Genomic DNA, 13,276 nt, shown 5'->3' with positions numbered 1-13,276 from the left:
TCTTGTCTAATTAAAATGCTATCAAGTTCATTCAGAAATGTGGGAAAACTTAATAGTGGAATTTGCCTTCTGTTTTGTTTATAAATCCAGTGTGGAAAGAAGGGGCCCTGTCCTTAGAGAGTTTTGATTAAGTTGACGTCCGTTTACTGTGAATTGTTCTCAGAGCACAGTAGCAACCAGCACTCTTGTTCCACTTTACAGGTTTGCTCTGTAGGGATTTCCCACAAAGACAAATCCTCTTCTATACCTTGCCATGCATATTTTATTAAGACTTGCTGAGAACTTTTTTCCTCTTAAAAAAATAATAAAGCTCATTGTGAAACAAAGTGTTCCGAAGCACATTTTGTGCTTCCCAGTTCTTTTGCTTTCAATATAAATAAAAGAACAACTCATGTCAGTCACATTTAATAGAATCTCTAGGGGCAAAACGAGATCTTTCGCAGGACAACTTTTGGGTTGTTTTGTTTTTATAAAGAGTAGAGACATTACATTCCCTACTGTCTCTCCATTTATGTTTAAAAGAAAAAAGAAGCCATGAATTTAAGAAGTAAATTTAGACTTATGAATTACAGTATTCTGTAGTGTTGCCCTGTGTGTGTTACTGCTGCACATTGTCTCTGCTCTGAGTGTTGACTCAATGTTAATGGAGTTTAGAGAAGACTATTTCCAGTTTGATTTATTCAGGAAAAATGCAAACTAGTAATTTGTAGCAAGACAAATGGGTACTTTGGGAAAATAAAGACCTTCCTATTCACATTTTTTTTAAAGGGTCACAAAAGATAACGGATAGAGATGACACTCAAGAACCAGTATTTTACAGAAAGGGAAAATGGTCTTGTTGATTTTATTTTGAATATTCTTAATTTTTAAACACTGATTCTTTAATTTAGGTTTAAATAATGAAGAGTATCAAGTAGTCATCGGAAATGACACAACTCATTATATTATTGATGACTTAGAACCTGCCAGCAATTATACTTTCTACATTGTGGCGTATATGCCAATGGGAGCCAGCCAGATGTCTGACCATGTGACACAGAATACGTTAGAGGATGGTAAGAAGACGTGAATCTAGGTCATTTAAGTATGAGCATTAATATGTTCACTCCATTTTAATAAATAAATTGTGTTTTAAAATAGAGATGATATTTTCCTGTTGGTTAAATAAAGACAGGAGTGGTAGTCAGCAGACTCAAATTTGCTATTTCATATCCAACTTCCCCTTTTTGACAGTCCCATGATAAGAATAAAGAGAACTTTTATTTATAATTGATAACATAAGTTTTAATAAAATTCTAGTATTGTCATTGTATTTTTTCAGGATTCCTGGTTTAAATTGTAAATATATTTAAAAATTTATTTATTTATTTTATTTTATTTTATTTTTTCCTCACCCAAGGACATTTTTCCATTTTTTGTACAGATAGAGTGGGAGGGAGAGAGAGAGAGAGAGAGAGAAACATCGATGTGAAAGGGACACATCGAGTGGCTGCCACCCGCACGACCAACCAGGGCCGGGGACAAACTGCAACCGAGGTACGTGCCCTTAGCGGGAACCGAACCCGGGTCTCTCTGGACCGCAGGCCAACGCTGTAACCGCTGAGCCAAACTGGCCAGGGCTTTAATTTATTTTTTTACTGAGTATATTCTCTAGGCATGAATAAATATAAGGGCAGTTACATATTGAGTGTATATAATGACTGGAGGTCACAGGTATTGAAATTCTGAAACTGGAAGTTTATGAAACTTAGTACTTGTTAGTTAAAACAGTTCTTATAAAATCAGATAGTTTATTTTTAGATATAATATGGTTGTTCTCCTTAAGGAGGAAAGTAATACTTGTTCAGTTTGTTACCCAACCATGAGTTGGAAATTGAGTGTGGCAGGCCTTCATATATTCTTACAATTGAGGGAAATTCCTTTTATTGACAGTACTGGAGGGCTGAGTCTCTTCCTCTAATTCTCTCCTCTCTCTCTCTCTCCCCTTCCCTCCCTCCCTCTTTCCCTCCCTCCCTCCCTCCCTCTATCCCTCCTCCCTCCCTCCCTCCCTCCTCTTCTCCCCACCCCCCCCAGAGGCTCTGGAAGGCCTATGTTTATGCCCTGCAGTATGAAAAAGAAATTATTTAAAATATGCTTTATTATACTATTCTCCCTTTATACATGTTTTCTCATCCTAAAAAAATGATCCACCCTTAGTTTTCGAAACTTTTTTATAGAAATGATTCCCAAATCTTTTTATTGTTCATTTGGTCCCAGATCTCTTACATATATCTTTATAATGCCACTTATTTAGATGTTTATAAGTTCAGAGATTGACTAAATGAAAAAGATAGCACTGATCTGGATACTGAATTCCAAATTTCAGTTTTCATTTAAGAGGGAGCCACAGTACATATGACCTCTCTAGTTATCTCATTACATTTACCAACCTCTAACATGCGTGTCTAAGGTGAAACACACAGGCTGGTGGTTTTTCATTTGTTTGGTTTTGCTTTTCGGGTTTTTTGGGGGGCGATATGAGGCATACCCTACCCCTATATCCTTGAAGAAAATGAATCTAAGCATAGTAAGCAATTTGTTAAAGCTTGCCAATTCCAGTTAGGATCTCAAAGTTTTTCTCCTTTAAACCTTTCCTTACTCTAAAGTTTTTTTTATTGTTGAGAGTACTACAGATGTCCCCCATTTCCCTCCTTTGCCCCTATCAACCAGCTCCTGCTCCACCCCAGGCCTCCATCACACTGTTGTCTGTGTCCATGGGCTATGCATATATTTATATAAGTTCTTTGGTTAATCTCTTCCTGCACCCCCTTTCCACTTCCCTCTGAGATCTGTCTGTCTGTTCCATGCTTCCATGTCTCTGGATCTATTTTGTTCATCAGTTTATTTGGTTCATTAGATTCCACATATAAATGAGATCATACGATATTTGTCTTCCTCTGACTGGCTTATTTTGCTTAGCATAATAATCCAGGTCCATCCATGTTGTCTCAAAGGACTCTGCAACTTTTCAGTTTAATGTTTGATTTTGTACTGTGGACAACGTACAGCCCTCTGGCACTGTTTTTCAGATATCTGCATGAGTCTCTCCACATTCTCCAAGCTCATACTTCTCAAACTGAGACGTGTGTGTCTCCTGGAGGGAGTGCACAGCCATGCACAGCCAGAAACAGCTGACGCTTGTGGAGTGCTTGTCCATGCCCATTCTATAAGCCTTTCCTCCACTGTTGTGTTTAATCCCTACATAAGTCTGTGACAGAGGAAGTATTGTTATCTGAGATTGTGGAGTATAGGGGATAAGAATGTGGGCTCTGTCTGCTCTGCCTGGATCTGCTCCTTCACTTACAAGCTGTGTGACCTTGGGCAAGTGATTTGACCTCTTTGTACCACAGTTTCCCCAGCTGTAGAGTAGAAATGGTAATGTTACGTCTTTCATTAGTTTTTGTGAGAATTCATGAGTTCATACACATAAAGGACTCAGAAATGCTTAGTAAATTAATTTTCCCTTTTCTGTTAATTCATCCTTCATTCTATAAATGTTTATTGAGTATCTGCTATGTGTTATTTAATATTTAGTAGTGAACAAGAAACAAAGAAAACTGTCCCTGAACTCAAGAAATTTACTTCCTAGTGGGAGAGGGGTTAGAGGAACAATAAAGATAAGTAGTCATGTTAGATAGTGATAAATGTTGAGGAGAAGGGAAAAAAGCAAGAAGGGAGTATAAAATGTTGGGAGGGGTTGAGACTTTAGATAGTCACTAAGGAAGCACTGAATAGATGACATTGGAATGAAGACTTGAAGGAAATAAACATGAGGGAGCTGCTTAGGCAGACTGGGGAGTGCATTCTAGGCAGAGGACATGGGTTTACTAAGGGCCTGAAACATGGGTGTGGCTGGAGGGGCAGGAACCGGTGGGAAGCGCTGGGAAATGAGGCAGAGGGTTCATGGGAGGGACCATGTAAGCAGATAAGGCACAAAGAGGACTTTGGCTTTTACTTTGAGTGAAATGGGAACTATTTTGAGCAGGAAAGTGACTGTATCTAATTTGCATTTTTGACAGCTAATATGTTGAGAATGGATGGTAGGGACAAAGGGCAGAAGTAGAGAAATCTGTTAAAAAGCTATTGCAAGAATACAGGCTAAAGGAGATGGTGACAGGGACCAAGGGGGTGGCAAAGAAATCGCAGAGCCACAGGATTGAATGTGGAGTGCGTTTGGAGAAGTCAAGGATGACACCAAGGTTTTTGGCTTGGGTTAGATAAATAATTGCCATTAACTGAGATAGGAAAGATTGTAGAAGGAGCTATTATTATTATCCTCATTTTATATCTGAAGAAATGTAGACACAGAGAATGAATTGGCCAGGATCATGCAGCGTAGTAAGTGGTAGAACAAGGATTCAGACACACAGGCTTACTGTAGAAGCTATCTTAACTCAATACCAGACTGCTTCACACTATACTTGACTCTTTTTCCTACAGTGCCAGCTGTATTCATATTATTTAGAGGGAAAATGTTTTTATCTTAAGCACCTTATAGATAATTGGGAATACAAATTCACACTCATTTTTAAGATACCACTCTTACACTTCAAAATATTATCTGCCAAGTTATAACCCTGGTGTCATAAGCTTCCCCAGTCTTGTAAAATTCTCTTTTCCTTGTTCCTAAGGCACTTGGGTGGCATTGAAAAGTATTCTCAAATTTTGTATGAGTATTAAGTAATCTCATATTCATCTCCAATAACAACAATGATGACAACCTTGCTGTTCCTGGTTTGCTATGCTTGGTCCTCCCTTGTTATTTCCCTCCCCCCCTTTTTTTTTTCTGATTTGTACTCTGAAAATCTCTGCTAGGGCTGAAGTTACCTCCTCTTTATTATGTTATGTGTTCTATTAAGATAATTCAGTCAATACTGGTATGCTGATTGACCATTTTGATTCCAGATATTTACAAGCAACCTGTTTTCTTATATGACTAGTTCCCCTGAGACCTCCTGAAATTAGTTTGACAAGTCGAAGTCCCACTGATATTCTCATCTCCTGGCTGCCAATCCCAGCCAAATATCGGAGGGGCCAAGTGGTGCTCTATCGTCTGTCCTTCCGCCTAAGCACTGAGAACTCGATCCAAGTTCTGGAGCTCCCGGGGACCATGCATGAGTACCTTTTGAAAGGCCTGAAACCTGATAGTGTCTACCTGGTTCGGATTACTGCTGCCACCAGAGTGGGACTGGGAGAGTCATCAGTATGGACTTCACATAGGACACCCAAAGCCACAAGCGTGCAAGGTAAATTTATAAAGACGATTGAGGAAGAATAACACTGTATTTATACCTTTGAATCAATTTTTTTTCTTGTCTAAGTTATATTTAAAATTTTTGTTTTATGAATAAAAGTATCCCATAGATCATGGAGTTAATTGAAAAAAAATGTAAACTTTTTATTAAGTAGACCCTTTTTGCATAGAACTCACTAGTGTGTAGTCTAGCCAGTGTGGCTCAGTGGTTGAACAACTACCCATGCACCAAGAGGTCGCTGGTTCAATTCCCGGTCAGAGCACATGCCCAGGCTGTGGGCCCGATCCCCAGTGGGGGGCATGCAGGAGGTGGCCAGTCGATGTTCTCTCTCATCAGCGTTTCTATCTCCCTCTCCCTCTCCCTTCCTCTCTCTGTAAAATCAATAAAGGGGGGGGAAAAAAAGAACCCATTAGTGTGTAAAACTTTTGGTCACGATGTTTGTTTGCTTAGCAAATAACTTCATGGACAGATCAGTCCAAATCAAACTGAATTATCAAAAATTTTAGTTATATATATGTGTGTGTGTGTGTGTGTATAGAGAGAGAACCCCATCTTCTTGCTCTAATACATGTATAGTTAATACAATTGCCATATAGTTCTTAAAACATCAGTTTAATAGAAAGACTTTAAGACTAGGAAGCTTTAGACCTTCTTTTGTTTACTAAGTGGCACGTAACATAACTGGTTTTGTTGTTGTTCATTGATTAATAATAATGCCTGTTCTGTCTATCACAGAGGAATACTGGGTGGTCAAAATTAGAAAGTACTTATAGTCTCTTCTAAAAATACACAAATATAGATATTATGTTATTCTTATTTATATGCCTTAATCTTTTAGGTAGTATTTTACATATTTAATTCTGTCTCAAGCTTGAATATCATTGTGAAATTTTGGAAAGTTAAAGTATAAGAGTTGGAGTTGAACTTTTCTGCAACTGTTGGCTTGAGATCTGGGATCTCTACTTTCCTGTGTTTTCATGTGAATTGTGTGTATTTTTCTTTTATACATGCATTTCTGGTGAATGTTTCTAGCCCCTAAGTCTCCAGAGTTACATTTGGAGCCTCTGAACTGTACCACGATTTCTGTGAAGTGGCATCGGGACGCCGACGACACAGCAGCCGTCCAGGGCTACAAGCTGTACTACAAGGAGGAAGGGCAGCAGGAGAACGGACCCATTGTCTTAGACACCCGCGACCTTCTCTACACACTCAGTGGTTTAGGTGAGTGAGCCTGTCCTGGGCTTTTTCTTTTCTCCTTCCTCTCTAACCAGTTCGGGGGTGGGGGGAATTATTGGATAGAAGCCAGTAGAACTGACTTCATGGTAAAAAGAAAAAAGATTTGACTTGATTACATTACTGTGTGTGTCCTGCTTAAGTCAGTGACTGGTCTTTGACTCATCATTGTGAATGAACTGACCAGTTGTCAGATAACCATGGTCTCTCTCTATCTACCCTCCACCTCTGGGCACCTGCTTTGCTTTCTAAAGTTCACTTCTGGTAGAGCGAGACCCTGATCGATTATTGTGCGTGTGTGGTAGATGTAGATAGAATATGAATGTAATATAGGAATATCACCAAAGGATCAGAGAATACAGAATAATTAAATTTAACCTAGAAATTGCCCAAGAGTGTTATGTAGGTATATTATTTTTCATGTATGAAAAATATATAAATTATGTTCAAAGTAATGCTCATACATATAACCCATGTGATGAATATGAATGTTTATTTTATGGAACTCTAATCCAGAAATGCTAGAGAAAAAGAACTGAACTTTGTGATTGTGTTCAGCAGAATTCTGCAAGACACTGCTTTATTCCCTATTCATGTTATCTTTGCCGAGGGAAAGAAGTTCATGATGTATAACATGTTTAGTAGAAAGTAAAGAAATCTATAGCTACAATAAATACATGAGTTATAAACAGATATATACTCAAGGTATAAAATGCACACTCAGCTCTTTGTTGCTCATGAGTAGATTTTCACGCTTAAGTACAAAGCAGCAACTCTAATTATGATTACCAAGTAAATTCCTGCTGAGTTGTCACAGTCCCTTCTGTGCATATTGGACTTTACAATGCAAGCTAGCTGTCCCTGTCACAGACTGCCCTTTGGGGTGCGGGAAGGAAGAGGCACAGTGGTGCCACAATGGGCTGCCCCATTTTCTTCCCTAGCCTCACGGTAGCACAAGCAGGGAGAGTGGCATTGGTCATGATTCCCTGTGCAGCAAGAAACACTGGTGGGTATCTGTTTTCAGATGCAGGGGCAGAGAACCCCATCTTCTAGCTCTTTGCCACAGTTTTCCAGATGGCATTTTGCTTATAATCTTATTGTGTCTAGTTTTAATTTAATGTACCTTTGGTTAAATAAGTTTCACTATTGATCTCTGTCACACAGCTTTACAAATGACAAGAAATTACATATGCTCCAGGGTGACCTTCCTTAAATTGATACTGAAATGATGTTGCCTAACCTACTGTCCCCAAAGTCGGCAACATGAATTTCTAGCCATGGCTTTTCAGAGAGCTTTCCCTTTCCATATCATTTATTTAAGAAGGTTGTACTCAGTTTCAAGTAAGAAGCAGTATTTGGGACAATTGTTGATGAAAAATCATACCTCAAACTCACTGTTAAGGAAATATAAATATGTTGAAGATACAAAAAATAGCTTCATAGAGCACTCTTCTTGTGTATACATACAGGTATTTTATTCTAAACAAATGAATAATTTATTAGAAAAACAAAACAGAATAATACTCTGCTTGTGGAAAGATTAAAAAGCAGTTAAAACTTTGGCAATGGAAAACAGTTCTTTAATCTCTTATCCTTTGAGAGGACATGGAGGGACCTGGAAAGTATTATCCTAAGCGAAACAAGCCAAACAGAAAGACAAGTATCATATGATCTCACTTATTTGTGGAATATAATGAACATAACAGTCTGAGTAATGGGGTAGTTCCAGAGACGTGGAAGTAGGGTACAGACTGACAATCCCCAGAAGAGGGGGTGGTGGGTGAGAGATAAACCACAGAACTTACATGCATGTGTTCATGAACAATGGACATGGACAACAAAGCTGGGGACAGGACGGGGAGAGACAGGGAGTGGGGAATCAGTGGGGGGATAAGGAGAAACATCTGTAACAAAAATAAATAAATTAATTATTAAAAAAAAAAGAAAAACAGTTTTTTTAAATTAAAAAAATTTTCTACAGTTGCATGTATAAAAGAAGACCCATTGATCTCCCCTACTTTCTGAACTTGTTAAAAAAAAAAAAAAAAAAAAAGCAATGATGATAAATCTCTAGACACAGTCAGTTTTCTGGGATTCTCCCCTTGAAAATGTGACATTTGATTTTGAAACACATACATTGTTCCGAATTGTACTAAGTAGGTGAGAGGCTGAAATCCCAAAATGTTCACCTTTCAACTTTCCCCTCTCTGTGGTCGGTCTTTGGATCGGCCAACACTTGCCTTAACAGCTACTGTGGCTTCATTAATTTTTGTCTGGCTCTCTGAGCTCTTCTATATGCAGCAATTGCAGAATTTGAGCAGCTTTATTAAGAACTGTATCACCACCCTGGCCGGTTTGGCTCCGCGGTTAGAGCGTCGGCCTGCGGTCCTGAGAGACCCGGGTTCGGTTTCCGCTAAGGGCATGTACCTCGGTTGCAGTTTGTCCCCGGCCCTGGTCGGTTGTGTGGGTGGCAGCCACTCGATGTGTCCCTTTCATGTCGATGTTTCTCTCTCTCTCTCTGTTCCTCTCTCTCCCTCTCACTCTACCTGAACAAAAAATGGAAAAATGTCCTCGGGTGAGGATAAAAAAAAAAAGAACTGTATCACCTGTTTCCAAACCAAGGAGATGCTTGTCTAAAGCAACAGGCAAACCCTCTTTGCTTTGATTTACTTCAGCAACTGCATCCTGTGTCAGGTACTCCTGGACCAAAATACAGATTGCCTTAAGCATTACCAGGTAATCATGACGCTGAATCTGAAGGTTAGCCAAAGCCAGTTCACCAGCCTTTAAATCACAATTATTTATGTCCAAATTGATCAAGCTGCCTTGTGCGTGTTTTTTGTATCATTGGCTACTGAGTTCTTTTATTTTTCAGCGTTATCTCCATATTCAAGTCTAACAGCTAAACCAAGAAGCCAGCCACTCGCTTCTTGATGATCTTGAATCTTGAAAGGACAGTTAACATCTGTGAGATACTTTACAGTTAAAGCCAGCTGGTTTGTGGTAGTACAGGGCCGCCAGGTTCTGACATCTTGAGCTGGTCCCTGGGCTTTGGGACATTTTTGCATTTATCTTCAGATAGAGAAGGAAAGAGAGGGGTGGGAAGAGAGGGAGAGAAACATCGATGTGAGAGAGACACATCGACTGGTTGCCACCCACATGACCCCAACCGGGGCGGGGACAAACTGCTACTGAGGTACGTGCCCTTAGTGGGAACCGAACCCGGGACTCTTTGGTCTGCAGGCTGATGCTCTAACCCCTGAGCCAAACCAGCCAGGGCTCTTTGTTAAAATTTTTAAAAATCTCTAAATAACAGCTTTCGATATTGTAAACCGTTATTTCCTCCTATGTTTTAAAATTAAATCACATATACTGCCTATGTTGTAATAGCCTTTGTGTTGTAAAATCCTTTGTGTATGCTATTTGGGGTAATTCAGCTTAAAATCTCTTCATAATGCATAAACTAGGAAATGATTTTGTTACAATCAGTATACACTATTAAAACAGCTCCATATTTTCGGACTGTGGAATTAGACTGAGTGGTTGGACTCATTACAATGCAGGGTAACAGAGGACTCTGTCCCAGCCCTAGGGCCTCTGGTCTTGCTTTTCTAGAAAGTCACTACTGGGGCTTAGCCAAGCTTGTATCAAGTGAGTAGGTTTAACTCACTGAGCAGGCAAGTGTTAACAGCTCTCACACCTTTCCTTCTTACTTTTGGCTTTTGGAAGGGCAGTATGTTCTGTTAACTGGACAACTGACCATCTGTGACCAGTTTTAGCGAGAGCATCTGGCGGTAGCTGCCTGTTTAACAGAGAGTGATGTGTCTGGAGGGCAGTAGGTTAAGGGAACCCTATCTGTATTTTGCATGGTGAATACTTGCTTTTACTGAGCTTTTGCACATTAAAGATACTCTGACGGAAACTAGATTTACTAAGTGGGCTTGGAAATGAAATTTAAATGCTTCTGTTTGTTGATTCCATGTCAATTTGGGTAGCAACCTGATGTCTCAAAATTTTATTTTCATACTAATCTTAGTCCTTTCTGATGCCCTAATACACATTCTTTTGTTTCCACCTCTGGTAATTAAGTTTTCAGTAAAACTGTATGTTATTGGAACACATTTTTCTTGTTAATATGTACAATCCTTTGTTTCTGAAAGACGAATAGATTTGTATTTTTCAATTTATTTAACTAGCATTTTTTTCTAAGTAATACTAGATAAAAAAATATAACAGTTAGGACCTCTGCTTAAAACAAGAAAGATTAAACCAAAAGATACTAAGTTGACTGACTTGTTCACTTTTCTCCAAAATTGAAAACAAAATTTAATTGCATTTAATAATGAAAGTTATTTTAGAACATTTCACTCTAAACCCTCAAATCTTTGTTCCCTGAGATGTAGAATGTTTTGTTTTTTAAAGTAGCTAAAAAGATTCTTGTGTCTTTATTAGTATAATGTAAATGTTGGCAGAGCAATGGGAGGTATTTTGATATTGCTAATTTATTCTAGTTTAATGATTTAAAAATATACAGTTTGATTTTCATTAGAAGTCGTTTACTTTGGGTGGAGTTGGGAAAAAGCATTAGGCTTGTGATTTAATGTTTATGTGATTTGTTTTAAATTGTGGTTTGAGGTTTTCTTCAAGATTTTGCATCTTTGTACTGATTATTTTCAGTTAGTTTTTTTTTCCCCCTTGGCACTTTCAATATTTAGCCCAGTTTTAAGTACAATTTTAAAATATTTGTTTTTATCACACAGTAAACTGAGAGCAAAATTAATAACACACTTGTGTTCCCTGATAATAGACTGATTGAAATAATTTGTTCCTCTTTTTCTTTGTTTATTTCAGAAATTGGCTTCAAATTCTGAAGTTAGAGTTTCTAGTTTGAAAGGGATTATTTTCATAAGATGACTGTCAGAAACTGTTCTTAATTGTTCAGTCTTTATATAATAGAGTAAAAAGGGAGAGATTATTTAGAATGGTACTTGTTGTTTAGCATTTAGGGCACTGATATTAGATAATCTTTAGCTTCTATTTTGCCTAAGAACTTGTGCTGTTACATTTCACAGCAAGCATGATTAATGAGCATGAGATTTAGCACCAATTATAAAGATCCAAAATATTTAAAATCATTAGTAATGTTTGTAACTAACTTGCATAAGGACAGATTTTTTTTTTTTTTTTAAGAAATCCAAAGTTGGTGTTTCCAGTTACTTCTGGGAGCAGAAGTCAAAAGAAACAGTCCCTGGTTAATAATGTAACTCTAGAGTCCCTTTGCCGGTTTGTATGGAAGCATGATAAAATTAAGTCAGATTTATGGGTGTTATCTTTTACCACAATGGAATAGGATTTGGTCATGTGATTACATAACTCAAGAAGAAGAAAATCAAGAACTACAGATGACACTGTTGCTGGTGTGGCTCAGTTGGTCGGGTGTCTACTAGAAGGTTGTTGGTTTGATTCGGTCGGGGCACATGCCTGGGTTGCAGGCTTGATCTCCAGGAGGGCGCGAGCAGGAGGCAGCTGATGGATGTTGTGCTCTCACATCTGTGTTGTTGTTCTCTCTCTCTCCCCCTATCCCCCGCTCTCTAAAAAGTAATTTTGAAATCTTAAAAAAAAAAAAAAAGAACTGATGATGAACCAAATTGGTATAAGTGGAAGGATTTGTAATCTTTCCTTTAGGCAAGGCAGAACAAGATTTTGTGGCATAAAAGAGACCACTTTCATTGGAGAGGGTTTGTTGTGGACCTCACTGTAATAGTGATTTTGTTTTGAAGAGAATTAGAATCACTCATTGTATGAAATATGGGAGTCACATTTTAAGGCAAACCACAGTCTTTTCAGAGACTGCGTTCCCTCCTCTCTGTCACACAGGGAAGCCTTAGATAACTAACACTCAGAAGATGTATAGGAGCATCCTACAAGTGAAAATTCTTATATTATGCTTTATTGCAACTTCCTGACTACACCCCTTTAGAGTCAAAAATACACTATATTTTATTATAACAAAATCTTACTGTTTGTAAATAGCTTCAAGCATATCTTTTTATACTGACTTTTAGCTTGTAAATTTATTTCAGATAATCTAGTACCTTGATATCAACTAGTAGCTCAAATATTATCAATGCCAGGATTATTGTTATTATTATTTTTAATCCTCATCTGAGGATATGTTTTCATCAATTTTTTTTTTTTAGAGAGAGAGAGAGAAACATCAATTGGTTGCCTCCCACATACACCCCAACTAGAGATCAAACCTGCAATTTAGGTATGTGCCCTGACCGGGAATCGAACCTGCAACCTTTTTGGTGTATGGTATGATGCTCCAACCAGCTGAGTCTCCCAGCCAGGCCAATGCCAGGAATTCTAAAGTAACATATAATCAACATCATAAACATCATTCAACTTTCTGTCCAGATTAGCTTTGACTTTATGAAGCTGCATTGGTTTCTGTGAGATCACTTTGCATTTATTTGTTAACAGATCATTTTTAGGATTGGTTAGAAATTCCATTAACATTATTGCTAGTATTTACCACAGGAAAGATCTTTAGGGACACACCTCATATTTTTTGCCTGTCTTTAATTCTTCCTGTGTTTCACCACAGCTAATTTCCAGTATTAGTAGAAATAGCTCTTTGGAACAATGTCTGATTGCATTATTTTATTATTTTCCTTTCAAAGAATTACAAAATAAACTTATTTAACAGAAGTTAGTAGACTTCTTAAAGGAATGCTTTTGGATAC

At 38.1% G+C, this 13,276-nt stretch overlaps 1 protein-coding gene and 1 pseudogene across 1 annotated transcript in view; one reads left to right on the top strand and one right to left on the bottom strand.

Moving 5' to 3' along the window:
- PRTG (protogenin) overlaps positions 1–13,276 on the top strand; it is a 137,618-nt gene that overhangs the window by 78,602 nt on the left and 45,740 nt on the right. The window contains exons 9-11 of the mRNA XM_036268399.1: positions 891–1,055; positions 4,980–5,285; positions 6,327–6,515. Of these exons, the coding sequence (XP_036124292.1) occupies positions 891–1,055; positions 4,980–5,285; positions 6,327–6,515 (660 nt within the window). The remainder of the gene's footprint in view (positions 1–890; positions 1,056–4,979; positions 5,286–6,326; positions 6,516–13,276) is intronic.
- Positions 8,713–9,595, bottom strand: LOC118640236 (annotated as a pseudogene).

Source organism: Molossus molossus, unplaced genomic scaffold (genome assembly GCF_014108415.1).
Source record: "Molossus molossus isolate mMolMol1 unplaced genomic scaffold, mMolMol1.p scaffold_m16_p_1, whole genome shotgun sequence".
NCBI lineage: Eukaryota > Metazoa > Chordata > Mammalia > Chiroptera > Molossidae > Molossus > Molossus molossus.
The sequence above is the reverse complement of the archived record's forward strand: the minus strand, read 5'-3'. Positions and strand labels throughout refer to the sequence as shown.